General features: G+C 50.7%; 1 protein-coding gene across 6 annotated transcripts in view; it reads left to right on the forward strand.

Annotated features, from left to right (window-relative positions):
- DENND2B (DENN domain containing 2B) overlaps window positions 1–20,792 on the forward strand; it is a 1,727,973-nt gene that overhangs the window by 1,252,307 nt on the left and 454,874 nt on the right. For all 6 annotated transcript variants that reach the window (XM_069623705.1, XM_069623704.1, XM_069623706.1 and 3 more), the window contains one exon: window positions 163–311. In XM_069623705.1, coding sequence (XP_069479806.1) covers window positions 163–311 — 149 coding nt within the window. The remainder of the gene's footprint in view (window positions 1–162; window positions 312–20,792) is intronic.

Below are 20,792 nucleotides of genomic sequence, written 5' to 3' on the forward strand. Positions count from 1 at the left end.
GATGAAATGTTTTGCAAAACTTGGCATCATTTCCATAATTCTCCTATGGATAAATCTAGCTGTTGACAATGTAATGACTCATGTGAAGGCTGAACTCTCTTTATGGTTGACATTGGGTTGGTGCATTTTTGTAATTAGTTTTTCTCTTATTCATTGGTTAAGGTGAGGCAGCGAAGGAGAATCCTTACGAGGATGTAGATCTAAAAGGGCGACACACGGGTCGAAAGTCCCGGCTGTTATCGGAGAGCTCCCGAGAATCCTTGCACAAGATGTGGACGCCGCAGGACAGAAAGTACACAACCCCTCCCCAGGTACCGGAGTACTTGTTTAAGTTTAATACATGGTTGTGTTTACAATCCTCATTATGTATGTCCAGTGAAGATGTCTTCTGTCAAGAGGTTAAAAATGTTTTTGCATTTACTTAAAAAGACGTTTACAAAATCTTACCTTACTGAACTTACTATCTGGGGTGTGGACAGATTTTAGGTCCACCAAAACTGCCAAATTTCAAAATAAGCTTCAGGGTTTGTTAAGATGGAAACGGGTCACATTTAGTAGCATGTTGGCTCCTTAGAACCCAGCTCTGCAATCAGATGCTAGAAGTGCTAAAAGTCTGCTACTTTGAGGCTGCCATGGTACACACGCAGGATACTCTTTTCAGCCAGGGCCATTTGTGGAAAAATCACTTATAACCGCGGATTGCCAATGAACATGAGAACCAGGTGTTGTTAAATTTGAGTGTTGTGTTGAATGTAGTCTGTGTCATATGGTTTAATGAGATCCACAAAGGGCCTGGTCACAGAAAATGTATATAACCACCGTACTCATGCGTCCCATCCCCTTTCCTCCATTCTTGTGGGCGTCCCCCAACATGAGGACGGTGCCGGACTCTTTGGCAGAGAAGAATTGAGCTTCCCCTTTAAAATGTAGCATAGCACGTGGGGGCACTGCTTTGGGCGTGGGTACGCCCTGCCGTGGTGCCACCCTCCAGCGACTCACCTCTGTGCCTTTTTCCGCGTTGGACGGTGTCGGACCTGGCAGCCAACGCAAAACCTTTTTAAGTTTCGCGCTTGCTCCCCGTTTTGCATCATGCGACCGCTCATTCCCGGCCTCAGACCCCCATGAACTCTGTCTTGAGTGTTTGGGCCTGCCCACCACTGAGATGCATGTTCAGCTTGCAGCACTTTTGGTCACAGGGCATTGAAGAATCGGTTGTCACGGTGGAGGGAGATCTTCCACACTTTTCCTCCACCCAACCTTAAGAACTTTGTCTCCAGGACCTCTCATCAAGACAAGGTAGGCCCTCTGTTTAGCACGGCTCTGCAGCGCAGCTACTCCTTCCCTGGGGTTCCCACAGATAGGGGTTCCTCGGATCCAGGTTCTTGCAGGCCTGAGGCCCCTAAGGCTACCGGCTCCCAAGCCAAGGAACCCAGGGTCTCATTCGGGGCGCTCCGGGGGCAGACCTGAGGCCTTCCAGGCTACTGGCTCCCAAGCTGAGGGGCTCAGGGGCCCTACCAGGCTGTCCTTGGAAGGGAGATCAAGTTTGTCCTCTTCTTCAACCCCAAGGGGTAAGGGATCGTAGAGTGCCACTTCCAAGAGTATGTCCTCAGCGCGATCCAGCACGGCTAACGGCACAGGTGCTGAGGGTATCCAGTTTACCGAAGCTCGTTCCGAGCACATGAGTCAGGGTGTGATTTCTGAGGTTGATGCTTGGGCTTCAAAATGGCAGAGAGGCATGTGGCGGAGCATGCCAGGATGGCGGCCATCTTGGATCCAACTCAGGGCCCGTCCATGCTTTCGCCCATTAAATGGGCTTTGCAAGATGATCCCAATCCTCTTCCCTCTGGAAGCGGCAGTGGATTGTACGGTATAGGCATCTGGTGTCCTTAGGGATACACCTACCCATTGCAGCCTTACAGCTACGCGCCCCAGGTGCCTCAGCGCTTTGACCAGGAGCAGAGGGCCGGGCCCTAGGGAACTGGTACCTTGTGAGGACCGCTTCTTCGAGTGCTTCCTCTTTCTCAACCGTTCCCTTCATATGAAGGGACTCCTGAAGAATATAGTGAAGGAGGTCATCCCGCAGGTGGTGCCTCCCCAGTCCCCTCCGCTGGGTACCCCTCCCGTTCCTCCAGCGCTGCTGGTTCCAGTGCTGGTCCCTCTCACTGTCTAGGTCCTAACAGTTGTTCAGACCCCTCCACCTCCTCCTGTACTACCAACACCTCCCCCTCAACAGCCGTTGGACCTATCTTCGGTAGCAGACTTAGGGGGGACCCTGTCATCACCTGTGTCCCAGCGCCCGGACTCCCCTCAATCTATAAAATAGAGGGGGGGCGATGACAATGATAACGACGATGACACCCAGGACGAAGAATCCTCACCATCAATTAAGGCCTTTTATGACCGCATTCAGATCCTGGCAGAGTTCTTGGGGGTCCCTCTGCCCGAGGAAGTCCCCCAGAAGTAGGGAGTGCTAGCAGAGAATGTGGGCAAGCACACCACAATCCGGTCTGGCATCCTTCTCCAGAGGGATGTCCTGCAGGTGGTGAGAAAGGTCTGGGAGAAGCCGAGGGCAAACGCCCAGATGAACAAGAAGCTTGAAAGCAGGTTCAGGCTGATGGACGGGGAGCGAGTCCTCCTGGCCTCCCACCCGCAGCCGCATTCTTAAGTGTTGGCTGCGGCCCCATCATATTCTAAACCATCGTCTTTGTCGTGTTCCTCCATGGGAGCCACCTCCAATTGTCTTTCCAAGGAGGACAAGGTCTTTGAGTCTTTGGGCAAGCGCTATTACTCCATCTCAGGATTGCATCTGTAGCAAGCCAATGCAGACGCCCTTTTGGCTGCGGCTAACCAGAAGCTGTGGCAGAATCTCTGGGAATTTCTGCCTGACCTCCCTTCGGACAAGCAAGCCTCCTCCAAGGCCGGTCTGGCAGATGACCAGGCCGTTGAGCAGGACCACATGGAGTCTTCACTTCAGTTTCCCGCATCGACAAAGCCAGCACAGGGAGAAGGATGGCTTGGATGCATGCCACTATGTTTTCATCTGACATGCAGGAGCGGATCCTGGAATTGCCCTTCGAGGGCGTGGACAACCTTTTTAATTTGTCAACCTATGATGAGTTGACAAAGAAGAAAACCTTTTCTCAAACTGCCAAGTCTTTGGCCATCCTGACAAAACCAAGACAGAAATCCTTTCCTCAGGCTTAGGGCAGGACTGAGTTCAAACCTGACCCTATAACAGGCTTCAAGGGATTTCTGGACCACAGTACACAGAAGCCTGACAGCATCAGAGGACTTCGTGCAGGTTTTTCAGCTCACCCTCTGCTCCCGCCTCGGATGCCAAGAAGCAGGGATATCAAGGTCGGGGAACACAGCTTGCCTGTGGGGGGTCGTTTAGCTCTTTTCCAGGACAACCTGTGGCTCCTATCTGTGGTCTCCATGGGCTTCAGTCTTCCTCTTCCTTTGCCTCTACCATCGTCTCCTCCTCTTCATCAGATCGGGTCCCTAGCTCTTATACGGGAGGTCCTTTCACTTTTGGAGATGCAGGTGATAGAAATGGTTCCTCTTTCAGACAGGGGCTACAGGTACTGTTCCAGGATTTTTGCGGTACCCAAGAATAACCAGGCTGTACTTAGGGTTGTCCTGGACCTGTCATTTCTAAATCTGTCTTTACAGGTAGAACGCTTCAAGATGATTACTCCCGTGCACATAGCTGAGTCTCTGTGTGCAGGGAACTGATGTGGTCTCTGGACCTCAAGGATGCGTACCTGTATCTGCCCATCAACCAACCGCATTGGAGGTTTCTGTGGTTCACGATTATGTCGTACCATTTCCAGTAAAAGGTGCTTCCCTTCAGCCTGAACTTGGTCCCTCGTGCCATCACGAAGTTGGTGAACCCAGTGGCGGCCTCCTCCGCTTGGAGGGCCATCATCTATACCCTCATTTGGATGACGGACTGGTGAGGGCGGGGTCACCCGAGGGAATGGTGCACACTGTCACGGTTCGTGAACATGGTGTCCGCTTTCTACATAAGCAGCACCATTCCCTGAAGCACATTCGACACTCCTGGCGGTTGCCATGGCGCTTGCACCAATGCTGCGAGTTTGCGCGGCGCAATGCTCTTACACTTCGGAGCGTCTCCACCGTTGCCACTGCTACGCGGTGCCCAGCCAGTACCAGCCAATACATGGTGCGCAGAAACACGCCATTACGTCAGGCACAGACAACACAGAAGCATAAAGAAGTGAGAACTCCATTCTGCCAGCACTTCTGATTATAGTAAGTCCTTTTTTGTCTCCTTGTCCTGTATACCTAATTCTGTCCTTGCCTTCCGTTGCTGACCCCTGCTTTGTGATTTACGACTCATGTTGGATTACGATTTTGTACTTTGCTGACTTCCTGGTTAAACAAACACTTTTCTGCTCCACGGATTGCCTATTGGATTTTCCATTGTTGTATTTGGTTTCTTGTTATCTGCCTTACTTGACAGTGTGCTCTGAACTTTGGACGCTACGCGGACTCATCAGAGTGCACTCTTTCTAACGTTAGAGGTGACCTCATGCCGCCCAGAATACAGGTCCTTACAAACCCTATTAACTCCCTTCTCCTTTCGCCTAGGCCTTCCCATTCTTTCCTTTTCCTGTTCTGTGTGTGCAGTTTGGGAAACCCATCAAGAATCCTGATCCAAGTTAGAAGTTTTTTGCCACCAGTCAGCATCCTTACATTGAAGCCCATTCCCAGTGCACCTCAGGTTAGTGTCTATTCACTCTGTTTAATTTATCTCCACAAACATATTCCAGTACTAAAACTGTCCTCTGTTTTCTTGCAGCCTGGTGAATATCTGGTGGTATTTTTGCTCTTTAATGTGAACCTCCGTCCTGACCATTTTTATTTTAACGGACAGGGTGGTGTTTCACAGGAAAGGTCGCCTTCTCAGAGGAGGCCCACAGTGGGTTGATCAGCTGCAATTAGTCAGACGGCAGATTCTTCCCTATTTCTCGAGGATTCAGTGTTTCTACACCTTGGTAACGTGAGTATTGACACACCCCTGCCAGAGATTGGCGGATATCCTTCATCAGCTGGGGTTCTCCCTCAACCAGAAGAAGTCAGTTGTGCCCATCCTAGGATTTGGTCTTTGTAGGGGTGCTTTGGAACGCGGCGGTTCAGCGGGTGTTCCCCACACCCAAGAGGCTACTGCCCCTCCGCAAGGCAGAGGGGCATTTTCTGACCAACTCGACCACCTCAGCATGGTGGTTCCAGCACCTTCTGGGCCTGATGGCCTCCTGCGTGCTCACTGTACAGCACGCTCGTCTTAAGAAGAGGCACCTCCAGCTTCACCTGGTAGCCAATAGGGATAAGGACACAGGGTCTCAGTCAGAGAGGATCCCAGTGTCACTGCTCCTACTGCCCGATCTTTGGTGGTGGATGATAGATGGCAGTGTTTCGTGGGAGCCCCCTTCATCCGGCCACAGCCTACCCTGGTGGTGATGAGGGACTCCTCCCTTTCGGACGGGGGGGCTACTCTAGAGGTCTATGTGATTCATGGTGCATGACCCAGGATGGAACCGTCCTGCTCAAGCTCCGAGCAGTGGGCCTGATCATCATGGGTTTTCTGCCCTTTAATCAGAGACAAGTCTGTTCTGGTCAAGACTGACAACTCTACTACAATGTTTTACCTGACCAAGCAGGGTGGCACCCAATTCCCCCTCCTCTGTCGGGAGGCGGTATCGATCTGGGAATGGGCCTTGACGGAAGGGGTTTGGATTTCGGCAGTCCACCTTCCAGGGGACAGCAATGCAGAAGTAGACCAACTGAGCCGCTTGGGGTTCAGCACTTGCGAGTGGGAGTTGCACACCAACTCCTTGTTGCCTCTGTTCCAATGTTGGGGGTTCATGGACCTGCACTTGTTCCCATTTCCCCGGAATGCCCCCCAGTTTGCTTCATGGGCAGGTCGGTGGTCACTGGGAGATGCCTTCCATATCTGTTCGCACGGCCACAGGGGCTTATGCGTTCCCACCCACCCCTCTGCTCCAACGGACCCTCCGAAAATTCTGTGCTTTGGTGGGTTGCAGCTTCATCCTGGTTGCTCCCCCACTGTCCTTCGAGACCCTGGTTTTCAGATCTGCTGCAGCTGTGCTCCCAGGGGCACGTCCACCTTCCAATATCCAGCAGGGGCATTCTGAGACAGCAGGGCAGGGCAGTGGAACAACCGGACCTAGCCAAGCTGGCGCTGGCGGCCTGGTTCCTCACAAGCTGAGGCATCAGGCTGCCCTATTTTCTGATGACAACTGGGACATCATTCAGCAGGCTAGAAGAACCTCGGCTTAGTCCCAGTATAAGAGCAAATGGACTAGGTCCTGGTATTGAGCTCTTGATAAGGGTCTGGAACCCGTCACCTGTCCTCTGGGTGACCTACTGGCCTTTTCGGCACACCTGGCTTGTTCTGGAGTTCAGGTGGATACTTGCCGCACTTATTCGGCGGCCATTGGGACTTACAATAATTCCCTGGAGCATGTGTTTTTCGGTGGCCAACCCAGTATTTAATGCCCATCTTAAGGGGTTGTCTATGCTTCTTCCTGTGGTGCATAGGCCGCACCCGGTCTGGGACCGCAATGTGGTGCATTGTAGCGCAAGCCTTTCGAGATGATTGCCTCTGTGGACATCCGCTTGGTGACACTAAAGTCAGTTTCACTGGTGGCTCTCGAATCTACACGCAGGGTTAGTGAGCTGCAGGCGTTGTCTTTGTGTGAGCCCTTCACCATGTTTCACACTCGCCCAAACCTCTTGCCCAAGGGCGTCTCTCCATTTCATCTGAATCAAGAGGTCTGCCGGCCGGTGTTGTTCCTGAACCCGCAGTCAGAGGCAGAGGGCCATACATTCCTTGGACCACAAGGGGGTTCTCAAGTTTTATCTCTTTCAGACAAAATGCTTGAGGAAGTCCGAAGCATTGTTCGTGACTTTTGGGGGCTCCTCTCCCGGCTCTAAGGCTTCTAAGGCTTCCATCACCTGTTGGATGGTTCAGGCCATTTCGGAGGTGTACACGGCCATGGGCAGACCTGTTCCTGAGCAGATTCATGCCCATGCAGTCAGAGCCAAGGCCGTCGCATTTCAGAGACATGCTTCTTGGGATGTCATCGGCAAGGCGCCTACTTGGACCACTCCGTCGGCCTTCTGTGAGAACTACTCACTGGACACCAGCTTCAGGCGTGTTGCAGAGTTTGGTCAGGCGGTTCTGAAGACCCTTTTTGTTTTATCCTAGATATGATGCCGGTAATCACAGCTCCACCCTATGTTTCTTGTTTGGTGGAATCACCCACAAAGATGGGGGAATGGGGACCGGACATATGAGTGATTTATGTTTCTCACCGTAGTGACTAGAGTACTCATAGTCCATAGTCCCCTTTCCTCCATACGTCCCACTCGCCTTTCCCCGCTAGTATGCCAAAGGCCAATATGTACTAATAGTAGCCAAATATCTAAGCGTCCGTTGTGTTCAAAGGGGACTGAGGTGAGGCGCCAGAGGGCGGTGCCTCACCTGGACATTCCCACGACCGAGGCCACGTCCCAGCGCACTATACTAAATTTAAAGGGGATGCTCAGTTTTTCGCTGCCAAAGGTTCCGGTACTGTCCCAATGTTGGGGGACGCTCACAAGGATGGGGGAAAGGAGACTATGGACTATGAGTATTCTTGTCACTACAGTGAATAACTTTCATTACTCTTACATCCCGTCCCCTTTCCTTCATCCTGTATGGACGTCCCTCATGAGGCATGGGAAAGGAACACTTTTTCACCAGAAAAAAATCACTTTCCCTTTAAATTTACTGGCACATGAAGTCACGGCCCCAGGAGCACGGGCTCCCTTAATCCCAACCACCGGACCCACACCTCAGTCCTCTTTTCTGCATAGACTGGAGCAGACCGATTTCACCAGCGCTCCTGGGTGAGGCCTCAAGCCTTGCAATTCCACACACTTTTTCCCAAATCTTACTTTTTTCTATTTTTCAGGAATTGGGAAAACCGTCCACTCTTGACCTAGTCTGTCCCCGGCACATGCCAGCCACGACCGGCTTCAGCAGGTGCCCGTCGTGCAACGGTTCCCTCCCCACTTCAGATCTGCAAGCTCTCTGCCTCCAGTGCCTTTGTGAGAACCATGGATGGGAAGGCTGCTCGCTGTGCAACGCTCTCACACCCCGGTCCCTCAAAGACCTGCTTGCGAGGTGGAGAGGGTTGTTCACCAGGACTCCACCGGAGAGCATCCAGGAATACGTAAGGAGAAAGACCAAGAAAGCAAGCGTTATGTCCTTAAAGCACCCCATAGAGGTGACTCCTACCCAGGGAAGCCTGTTTGCTGGAGGCGTCAGTCGGACCCTCGCACTGGCATTAAGGACACTGAGGCTCTTGCAGCTACCGACTTAACGGCTGAGGGGTCTATGGGACCTACCGGTTTCACCGCTGAGGAGCCCATGGGTTTTGGTACCGGGTCACACCCTGAGGAGCTCAGCTCTACTACCGAGCACACGCCTGAGGAGGTGCCTATACGCAGCGCACATGGCAATACCAGCCCCATAGCCGAGGGCCAACAGCCTACCAGGCATGCACCTGAGGCAGAGCGGATGTGACCAGGCATGCAGGCCGCGACCAGGCCTGTGTCAAACACAGTCCCATGTGCAGAAGTCTTGGACGAGAAGGCGGCACGCACAGTCAAGATGGCGACCAGGCAAGAGCCCCAAAGGTGGGAAAGCATTCCAAACAGAACAGAAGCACGCCAACTGAGTGAGCCCCAGAAATGCAAACCCATGGCCAGGGCAGACTGGGTTGCAATAACTCCGACCACGTCGTCCCCGACCTTCACTGGACCTCGGTACAATGAGGGCATGTACTCTCAGGCGGGGCCAGGCAGCAGGCGTATTCGCCTCTGGCGGCCAGCAGGAACAACCCCAGCCTGCTTGCAAGGACCACTTCTTTGACAGGTTTTTGTCCCTCATGAGGTCCCCGCAATTGGGTAACAGCTTGAAGGGCATAATGCACAACATACTGCCTCCCGCACCGCAGCTTCAGTCGGCACCTACGCAGCCTACTCTTCTGCCTCTGCCACCACTACACGCTCCTGTGGTATCTCCAGTTTCAGTACCAGTACCAATGCTCTCAGCGCTGACAGAGATGCCCCCTACGGACCCAGAGGTCCAGGCTAATGTGGGGGATCACCAAGACACTGAAGAAGAGGAGCAAGACACACCTTCCTCAGCAAGGGCCTTCCATTACAGGATAGCGGACCAGCTGAATACCTGGGCATCCCTCAGCACCAGATGGGGCAGCCAGAATCAGGGGTATTGGCAAAAGTACACAACATTAAAGCAGAGGCCAGGTCCGGCATCCTGCTGCAGAAAAATGTCAAAGCACTGGCAAAAAAGGGTTGGCTCAAACCACACTCCACTCAGCCAGTCAACAAAAGGCTGGATGCAAAGTTCAGGCAGGTGGAGGGCACACTATACTTTTGTCGGTACACCCGCAGCCATTATCCTTAGTTATAGCAGCAACATTTATGAATGCCAAACCCCAGGCTTCCTCTTCGAGCACTTACTCTTTGGCACTACTGGGCAAGGAGGAGAAAACGCTAGAGGCCTATGGAAAAAAGGTTTATTCCAATGCAGGTCTGCACATCCGACAGGCCAATGCTGATGCCATCCTGGTGGCGGTCAATCAATGGCTGTGGAGAGAGATTGCAGACTTTATTATGGACATACCAGCCGACATGCAAGCCTCTTTCAAAGCTGGGCTTGCTGAGGCAAAAATATTGGCGCAGAATATCATGGAGGACACTTTGGCCCACATAGATACCGCTAGTAGGGTGATCAGTGTGGCTACAGACATGAGGAGGACGGCCTGGCTTAAGGCCTCCAGGTTCAACCCGGATGTCCAGGATAGAATCCTAAACTTGCGCTTCAAGGGTGGTGACCTCTTTCACTCTACTACGGACGAAGAGCTCAACAAATAGAAAAGCAGCTTGCAGACAACCAAATCCCTTGCCATTCTGACCAAGCCGGCAGCAAAAGCCTTCCCTCAGAGCCAATCCTGCTCAGACAAGAGGAAATCCTTTGGTGGATTCCTGGGGGTTTCAGGACTGCCGAGCCAGGGAACCAGACAGGTCCCCAAGCCAGCATAGGCGGAAACATCATAAGTCTGCGCACAAGGGGTTCCTCCAGTCCCCCTCCCAGTCGTCGGCCTCAGACCCACAGAAAAAAATGCCAGCTCTTTTCAGGTTCACAGCACCCCAGTCAGGGGCAGGCTGGCCCTACACAGTCAAGCTTGGCTCATACACTTTCTGGACTCATAAGTGATCTCGGTAGTCTCCATGGGCTGCTGGCCTCCCCTTCTATCCATCCCCTGCCCCCACAGATCGGAACACCCTTACTCTTAGCAGAGATTTGTTCCCTAGTGGAGAGAGAGAAGCGGTGGAGGAGGGTCCTCTCCCTCAACAGGGCCAGAGCTTTTACTCCTGCATCTTCGTCATTCAAGCGAAGAACCAGCCGGCCTGGGAGTGGTGCTAGATATTTCATTCCTCAATCTAGATCTACCTTTGCAAAAGTTCAAAATGGTCATGCTAGCTATCATAGCCGAGACGCAGTGTAGGGGGGACTGGATGTGCTCCCTGGATCTGAAATACGCATATCTTCATGTTCCCATAGTGCACCCTCACAGGGCCTTCCTCAGGACCTGGGTCTGCATTAAAAAAAAAAAATACTTTCTATTAGCATTTTCTTTAATATAACAATAACCACAACCAGGTAATTCCACCCAGGTCTCTTCGCGCTTTCCATAGTTGACTGACCTTCATGGTCAGTAGTGTCACTGAGAATCAGGCAGGTCCTTACCATCCCTACGTCCCTCCTCCATCCCCATCTCATCGACTGGCGGGCAGCCCTTCATGGCGGCCTTAAGTCATTGGCTTTCGACAAATCATTCAGCAGTTGGGTCCAGTGTATCGTCACTCCCTCCCCTTCCGTCTCAGTTTCCACCCTCTGCAGAGTCGCTAGTTCTGCCATCCCCCATTTACGAACATCCTCCCTCCACATACTTATTGCCAGACCTTGTGGGCGTTTCCATGCTATGGCTACCCTACGTTTGGTGAGTATTAACAGAAACCGACCCATCTTATTCCATATTTTATGTTTTTTCCCCCCATGGGAGATTTCCTCAAATACATATTCCCAGATTCCTTTCCAACTTGATCCCCAACAGTTCATTCACCCCCTTAACCACCTCATCCCAGTATTCAGCTATTACACCACAATCCCATATCATGTACCAGAACCCTGCCTGGCTTTTTCTACACCTGGGACCTTCATCCGACAAATCTTTATTCATTGCCCGTAATTTAACTGGGGTCACATATGTCCTGTGTATGATGTTTAATTAGACCAGTTGAAAGCGGGCGTTGTGCAATGCTTTCCGGACCAATCCCCAAACCCGTGCCCATTCCTTTTCCGATATTTGGTGTCCCATGTCCGTTTCCCATTTTTCCTTCACCTTCAGCTCCCCTCCAGGATCCCCTTCCCGCAGGGCTTTATAGATCCACGAGAAATACCCTATCTCCCGTTTGATCTAGCAGTACCTGCAGCACTGGACTCAGTTCTGGTTCCTCTGGGATTCCCTCCCAGATCTCCGCCAGTCTTCGGGCCACCACCCCGTACACTCGGAACAGGCCTTGCGGGAGTCCAAACTTTAGAGACCATTCCTTACAGGTGAGCAGCTTCCCTCCCTCAAAAAAATCTCCTACCGTCTCACACCCCTTTTCTCGAAGCCTCTGTAAACCTGCCCTCAAGATCGCCTGGTGGAGTTTCTGATCCACGCCCCATGGAAGTTTACTATCATACTGCCCCCCAGCACTTCTCGTGCCAACATATTTCTTCCACGTCTCTCTCACCGCCTCGAACATTGTGGATCTCCCCATATTGCCCAATGGGTACCACAACAGTTCCACAGCTCTCTGGTTTTTTGGCAGCTCACCAATCAGCCCTTTCAAAGTTTCCCCTGCGGGCTGATCCCACAGCAGCACCAGCTGTAGTTGAGCTGCCACAAAATATTTCCCATAGTCCGGAAGCCACAATCCTCCTTCCTTTCTAGACCTTTGCAGTATCTCCAGGTATAGCCTCCTCCTCCACTTATTCCTCAGCAACTCCCTCACCTTGCTGTCCAGCATTTTGAAGAAGACTCTTTTCGCCACATATGGTAGGTTGGAAAAGAGGTAAAGAAGCTGCGGCAAGATCATCATTTTACATAATGCCGCCCTACCCATCAGAGAAAAAGGTAAGTTCTTCCAGAATTGAATCGAATCTCCTATCTGTGACAGCACCCTCCCTGTGTTATGTACAAACATATCCTCAATATCATGAAATATCTATATGCCTAGGTACTTAAATGACTCCCTCTTCCATTTTATCCCCAATACTGGTAGATCCTCTAATTGACAATCCCGTAACCCCCCTAGCGGAAAATATACAGATATTTCTGCATTAATACGAAGCCGGACATAGACCTGAAATTCTGCAGTATCTCAAGCAGCTCTGGGAGATATATCCTAGGGTTTGTCACATACAGCAGCAGGTCATTCGCATATAGTGAGAATATATGTCTGAGACCCCCCACTTCAATCCCGGCCTCCATCATTTCCTGCCGCAAAAATGCCGCCAAGGGCTCAAGGGTCACGGCAAACAGAATTGGGCAAGCTGCACACCCCTGCTGTGTCCCCCTGCATAACTCCCATGTTCCGGACACCCAATTATTGGTCCTCACCTTTGCCCTTGATTCACTATATAGCAGGCCCAACCATCTACATATATTATCCCCAAACCCGAATTCCCACAGTACTCGGAATAGCCACTTCCATTCTAGCGAGTCAAACTCCTTCATGGAGTCGAAGGATTCTATTGCCATGTCATGCTTTTGTGTCTTCACTAGATCCATGACATGATGAAGGCAAAAGATGTTACCAGACGTGTTCCGCCCTCTGACAAACCCGCATTGATCCTGATGGACAAGTTGCAGCACTACCTTTGCCAGAAATTTCCCCAAAATGTTCCCGTCAACATTTAGTAAGGATATCGTCCGGTACGTCGTACAATCCAACGGGTCTTTCCCTTCCTGCAATATCATCGTGATCACCACCTCTCTAATAGACTCCTCGAGACAACCGTTCTGAAAAGCTTCCTCATACACCTTCTGGAGCTGTGGTGCTTGGAGGTCAACAAACATGGAATAAAACTCCACCAGAAATCCGTCACTACTTGGTGCAGTGCCTCTCCTCATATTACAGATCAGCCAATGGATATCTCCCTCTTCAATTGGGGCTCCCAATTCCTCTCTTAGATCTTCCCCTAATTTCAGTAACTGTATCAATTCCAAAAGTTCTTACACATCTACATCCACATACCCGTTCTCACTCGTGTACAGCTCCTTGTAAAATGCTGCAAAGACTTCATTAATCTTTTCCTGAGTCCCCACTTTTTCCCCCGAATTAGTCCTGATTTGGGCGATAACCCGACTCAGGTTTTCCCTGTTAATCAGCCAGGCCTGTAGCTTCCCCGCTTTGTCCCCCTCTCCATTCAATCGCACATCTCACCTACTGCTATCAAACTGCGATAGGCTCGCCAGAGTCTCCCAGTCGAGTGCACATTTTTGCCTACATCCCATGCTGCCTGCCTATCTAGATCTGCCACCTGGGCTTCCCTTCGCCGTAGCGTGTCGAGCAGCTGTCTGCGCATACCTACTGCCATGGATAGGCACTTTTCTCTTTTAGTGGCCTTGAAGGCCTCCCAGAGTGACTCCCTTGACTCTACTGATCCCTCATTGAGTTCAAAATAGGTTTCAATCCCTTTACAAAGTTCGCCCACAAACGCCCCATCCCCTAATGCCTCTTTCTGCATTTGCCATAGCCACCAGGGAGATCTCTCACTAGTCCCAAATAATGTAGCCACTAAGGGGGGAGTGGTCTGATAGAGTGCACCCCAAGTATTTTAGCGCATCAAAGCGGTGACAATATTCCCTCCCTGTTAGGAGGTAGTCCAGGTGAGAGAATGAGCCATGCACACCCAAATAATAGGAATACCCTTTTCCTCACCATACCTTTCCCTCCACACCTCCACCAGATCAAGTTCCTTTATTATCCCATGGAGTGACGTCATCATGTGTTTCTTAGAGACTCCCCTGCTCCCAGACCCGTCCAGGCGTTCATCCAAGTGACAATTAAAGACCCTCCCCACACAATCATATCACCCCATCGAAGTTGCTGGAAGCATTTCTCAGGTTACCCACCTATCCCTCTCCGTCCCTTCTCCTCCGACCCAGTCCCTGTACCCAGACCTATGCCCAGCTCTGCCACATTCCTTGTCACTGCCGTCTCAGACCCTTTATCTCCTCGTCGTCCCTGGACCTTATCCCCAATAACCTCCATTCCCAACTCGGTGTTTTCATTTATAACCCTCCCCCAACTCCCCTTCCCATCCCCAACTCGTCCCTCCCCCCTCCTCCTTTCCCCCCCTCTCCAAGTGCCTTCCATGGATCTCTCCCCCTCGATCCCCATCCCGCCACCCCACCTCCCCAGCCTGTGGTGACTGTTCAGCACTCCCTAGGCACCGTCCCATCTCCCCCAGTGTGTGGACCCCTTGACTGACTCTCCCCACCTCCCCATCCTCCCTTGTGGGTGGTAGTCAATGGTATCAAGTATCTAGGGGGGATCTTAACATAGCCCCCGCCTCCACCCGCTCAAGCATCAAATCCCCATTCCAGTCCTCTTGTTCACCGTTGGGTGCCTCTCTTTCCATTGTCTCCTTACCAGTGACCGTGCAGTCCTTTCCCTTCAGTCCTTCACTTTGGGGCATGCTACCTCCAGTTCTCCCCCTGGTGTTGCGAGTTCTCCTCATGCGGCGTCGATTCTAGCCATTTCCACACTTCTTTCGGGATGTAAAAAACCATGACTTCCCTCCAGAGATTACTTTCAGTTTTGCCGGGAAAAACATAATGTATTTCAAATTCAACTCCTGAAGCCGTCGTCTCACCGCACCATAGGTCCTCCTCTGCCGCTGCACTTCCAGTGTAAAGTCTGGGAAGATGCGCAATTTTGTGTTCCCGATTTCGTAAATGCCTATTTTACGGGCCTCCTGCAGAATGGCGTCCCGGTGCCGAAAGTTCATAATCTTGGCCAAAATCACCCTCGGGATAGCCCCCATGGGGGAGGCCTACCCGGGACCCTATGCGCTCTTTCCACCGTAAAGAATTTTGATAGCCCTTTGATCCCTAGCACCTTCAGTACCAGGTTCTCTACGAACAGTTCTGCACAGGGCCCTTCCTCTCTCTCCGGCACCCTGACTAGCCTAATATTGCAACACCTAGAAGTCCTTCGGAGTCCTCTGCTCTCATCCCCAAGGTTCTCGTCGCCTCTACCACACCTGCCACCTGGTTTTTGAGGGTGTGGATGTTGTCCTCAACTGTACTGACCCTCAGCTCCACTTCTGTGACCCACTCACGCACTTTGCGGAGGTCTGTCCTGAGCAGGGAGACATCTGCTCCGACTTCCTTAATGCTCCCTTCCAGGGAGGCTGAGGATGACTGCATCACTTTCATCAGAGGATCTAGGGTCACTCCTTCTCCATTTCCACGTGTCGCGCCCTCCTCCCTGTTCCGATCCATACCCTGTTGTTTCTGCTGTTTGTCCCGCCCTTCGGCTGCTTCTCCATTTTCTGCTGGCCTTTCACCATCTCGTCCCCGGGTCCGCTACCACTTAGCATTCCGCCCACTTGTGTACAAAGGCTATAAATTGGGTGTTCGGCGGTGTGTGGCCCGACACCCAGATCTGCACCGCACCACAGGGACCCCGGCCTCCTATGTCGTAGGGATCTCCTCAGAGTGTTTAGATGTCCAAGCAACTTGTTATGGCTTCAAGGAATCTGAGCATCCCCCTCGCTATTCACACCCTGTTTCTTTCCATGTGCTAGTGTACTCAGGAGACCCCCGGCCGGCCCATAGAGTCGAGGTTAGCTCCGAAAGTACTTTAAGACGAGATAGCTGCACCTTGAGATGGATGGGGGTGCAGATTTATTACTCCAACACCAATCAATAAGGACAACACAATGGTTTGGCAAAGGGAGTCCGTTTAATGACAAGTACAAAAAAACGGGGAGTCCTGGCAATCAGCAGTGATGCGATAGTCCGTCTCGCTTCAACTCCAACGAACTTCATACAAACAGTGACATTTATACTCAAAATTCATTATAATGACGTGTCATACTTAAAAGTTTACATGCAATTCTATTGGCTAGGAAAAGGTAACTTTAATATAGGTACTATATCGGTGTATGGTAACGGAGTAGGAGTATTGGGTAAATACTGTCAGGCGGGCGTCTAAGCCCTTCCTTCAAAAATGACTACTGTAGACGTCACTAAAAGTACGACGTCCCATTGGTTCTACTAACTATAGGACCCTAAATTATTTGGTCCATTGTGATTGGGTTGGCACCAACCCCGTGCATACATTTCCACTTTGCTTAGCAGCACGCAGAATGGTCAGCCAGGTGCATGGTGCCCCTCAGCTACCCGGCCTTCCTCCAATTAAGGTTACAATCAATCATCACTTCAACAACTACGTGTCAATTATGTTACTGTGGTTGGCCTCGAAACTGCATCTTCTGTCTGGGAAGTTCCGATATCTCTTACTGGGCGGATGACAAGCGTAGGTGTGAACTCGTGCCTCTCCTCGCTCGGATGGTCACGTGATGCAGACACCGTGAATTTGCCTAGTTTCTCTCTATTTGTGCATTTAATTCTTATTTGGCTTTCCACCTGCCATCGCTTCCTTATCTTGACCTTGCAAAGACAGGATATTCTGTTCTTAATTTCAGTTAGATGTAGCTACTGTTTGTTTCTTCTATTGGTATAACCTTGGCTCTCCTGGCATGAGTTGCATCTGCTGAGTTTCGATTCAGCTGTCTCTTCTCATTTTGCTAGAATATGAATCTTGTCTTGTTTGGCCTCTAGTGAGCTGAGTTGATTCTGCTTTTCGTGCAAAGTGGAATAGCACTTATAATACTGTGCTTCGTTTTGAGGTACATTATGTATAATGGCGCTTGCCGAGCTATTCTTCTACTTAGCATAGCAAGCTGCACTGTTTTCTTAGCTTTCTTGCGGTTCCAAGCATATGTACAGGCGTAAACTGATCGACTTATTCATTTTGCTTACAGCTGAACTCTTACGCTTTGATAGCTTTCTATCACTTTAAGCTCACAATCTCTTTTCTCAGGGCGTTTCGTGTCTTTGTGTCATTCTTGGTTCGTCATTTGTTCTATCACCGTAAATAAGCGGAACCGGAAGTAGCGTCAGTGCACAGGAACAGGAAAGAGCACGGCGGCCATCTTTAAAAACACAATCCATTGCCATCCTCAGCACCCAGAACCTGGAATATATTGCTGTTTGCCAAAATCAACCAACAACAATACAACAATGCCAAAGGCAGTGAAAAAAGGCGCCTCCCGCCAGCGCAAGGAGCGCTTTAATGAAGATGAGTCAACCATGCTTGCGGAGACCCTGGCAGAGAATGCTGATGCAGTATTTGCCCAGATCCTCAAGAGGGAGGCTGTCATCAGGAAGAAGGAGATCTGGGCACTAGTGGCACAAAAAGTCAGCGCAGTTGGCAACACCCCCCGCACTACTAAGGATTGCAGGAAGAGGTGGGATGACCTGCGCGAACAAGAGCCAGGCCATGGCAACTGGCGGAGGAGCAAGCTCTCCGATAAAGCTATTCCGGTTGGCGGAGATATGTGCCAGCCTGATCGGCATAGAGGCCATTGAAGGTGTGGGTGATATGGAGTGTGGCGCAACATCATCGGCGGAAGGAGGTGAGTGTCCTAAGAAAACACTGTCATGCATAGTCTGATGATAGTCCACCAATGTGTCTGTCTGAAGAGGCAAGCCATGCCCTAATACACACACATTCCAAGCCTACTGGTTGTCTGCAGCACAGACACATGCAGATGCCCGCAGCAAGGCAATGCCATACCTAACACAAACCACACAAGATGACAATGTCAAGAGTCACACTGCATGCAGGCCACAACAGATATGCATGTCACATAGCATACGTCTGCCCCAACATGAGTGACCACGACAGATGCCTGCATTACCCACCCATATAGCAAGCAACGTGATCATCCAAACTCCACTGTCAATTACCCTTTATTGTGTAGATGAGCAATTATACAAATGTATGCATGATGCTTCTCAAACCATCACTCATGCCGTCCCTCTCTTCGACCCCCACAGGCTCAGATCATGACAGCGAGGCCCGGGACTCACCCCCACAGCCGACCACACCCTGGAAGAGGGCCCGGGATGAGGGCAACAGGCCTTCCACCTCTAAAGCCCAACACAAGCCTCGGCATGCACCGCAGAGGAAACCACCTCCGGATGCCACGGCACTGGTGCCACCAAGGGCCGTTGACACTGAACCCACAACTCCAGTCACACTGGCACAGGACACAGTTGAAGCTGCACTTTCAGCAGAGAACAGTTCTGTCGGGGAGGCGGCAGCTACAGCGCCCCTGGCTGATGACGAGGCGCAGGAACTGGTGTGGGTAGCCGTGGAGGACGACTTCTCTGACCTGGCTGGCACACCAAGTCCGGCCATAAAACTTACACAAAGGACTGGGTTTTTTTTATTACAGAGGCTTAGGACGGTGCCCGATGCAACAAGTACTGTCTACAAAAAAGGTCCTAACTCCTCTCAAAAACTCACCCTTAAGGATCCAAATTAATCTGTTTGGAAACCTTATGAACTAGCCTCCTCAATTGCAACAAATTACACTTACAACTCTGATTAGAAAAATATATATATCGCTATGTTTTATTTCAAAATTCTTTTTATATATTATAAAACCTTTTTTTTTTTAAAACAACATATCAAGCACATCAAATCCTAATGTGCTGAACAAAAAAAGGGGGAGAAAAAGAAACTGAAATAGAAAAAATAATAAACAGCGGGTAACAAAAAATGTTCCTGAGATAGGGCCTATAAAGTTCTATATACTCGTGAATTAGAAACCTGCACCATTAATAAGCAAAAAAAACAGTTACTAAAGAAAGCGTTACTCTTTGCGGTTGCTATCAACATTACAAAACAAATCATCCAATTGTATACAAAAACAAACACATGACATAACAAATATATATCATTAGCATCTTAGGTAAAACCACAAATTTGATGTCTAATCTGGAATCTCCTATATTAGTACTAACATTCTTTCAATAGTTCTAAGTACATAACAGCTATTAATGCCTTATTGAAACTATGACACCATTCTCAAAGACACATTAACCCGACATGTTTAATTCCCATTATCCTTCAGAAGGGTTGTTAACGGGAAATTCATCATGGGGATATTCTGTAAACAACAATTGGCATGTCAATTACTGGAGTAATTCTGTATACATTCAGTGTGACTTGATGCAAAGGAGAGAGGGCGGCTCTTTTAGGATGGCTTCTTTTACTGTGAAGTGCCAACCTAAGCAAAGGGGAGAGAGAGACAACCGGACGAATCAGTTGAATATCTTAAAAACAAACACTTCATATAGTAGTTTGTATGCCTTCTCGACTGTTAACAAATTAAAGGCTTACCTCTCTGCCCACCTATAAATAGTATCAGGGGTAATAGTAGAGTCTTTGTGTGTGGAAGGTTTGCTCTCTGAAAAAAAGTGAGGTAGCAAAACCCAGTCAGTGGTGGTTAAAAGGTAACAGGTAGTCCGGCACCATCCCCCCAGCTCACATCGCTAGACTTCGACCATGGCACAACCCGGAGCAGTCTGGGGGGGGAGTACAACCAAGGGGCCATGAGTCCCATAGGGAACCCAATTGAAATTGTGCCTGACACACAAGCTTCCTCCACCTCCACAGGTGTACCGGCGGGGGTGCAGCAGGCAGGGCACGCTTCTCAGCGGCAGGAGGAGCTAACTGCCCTGCTGCGACAATTCGTAACTGACAATGCCCAAGCAAGGCAGGAGTGGCGCGAAAACACCGCCTCTCTGGGCAAGATCATTGCCGATAGCACAAGTAGACTGTGCGAGGAGGTATCAGCCCTGCGACAGGTCCTCAGCCACATTGCTGATGTAATGGAGGCTAAGCGTCCGGCCCCCCAAAGGGAGCAGGCGGCCACCCATCGTCCTTGAGCTCCACAAAGACTAGCCCACTACGCAGGTCGGCGCGCACCCTGCGCCGCCCGGACATGCCACCACCAGGTGCAGGGAGTGGCAGGAAGTAGACTGGCCAGCCTGATGAAGGCAATAGAGACTTGTTTGGACATATGTGGGGGAGTTGTGGGGGGAGGGGCAGGTGGAGGGGGGTGAGGGTGTGTGGGGGAGTTGTGGGGGAAGGGGGTGAGGGTGTGTGGGGGAGTTGTGGGGGGAGGGGGAGGGCTGAGGGTTAGTGCACTTTCATCTTCATTGGACTTTTCAATACACCCGTTGTGTGAAAAAAATATCTTGAGTGGACATTCATCATTGCGCATGTGTCATTTATTCACATACAGTGCATAGTATACATGTACTCCCACACCCAGTGCCCTCTGTCCAACTATCATGTCACCCTCTGCAGCCATGTGTGTCAGAAATATTGTGCAATCACTGACTGACGCACAGCATGTCCCTCCTGTGCATCGGCACTGCATTGATGTGCAGCCACATCCTCTTCATCACCAGGAGGTAGCAGTTCAATGTCAGGTAGCAGGGGCACGTTCGACAGATACACATGTTGTG

Source organism: Ambystoma mexicanum, chromosome 11 (genome assembly GCF_040938575.1).
Source record: "Ambystoma mexicanum isolate Mex_15411 chromosome 11, UKY_AmexF1_1, whole genome shotgun sequence".
Taxonomy (NCBI): domain Eukaryota; kingdom Metazoa; phylum Chordata; class Amphibia; order Caudata; family Ambystomatidae; genus Ambystoma; species Ambystoma mexicanum.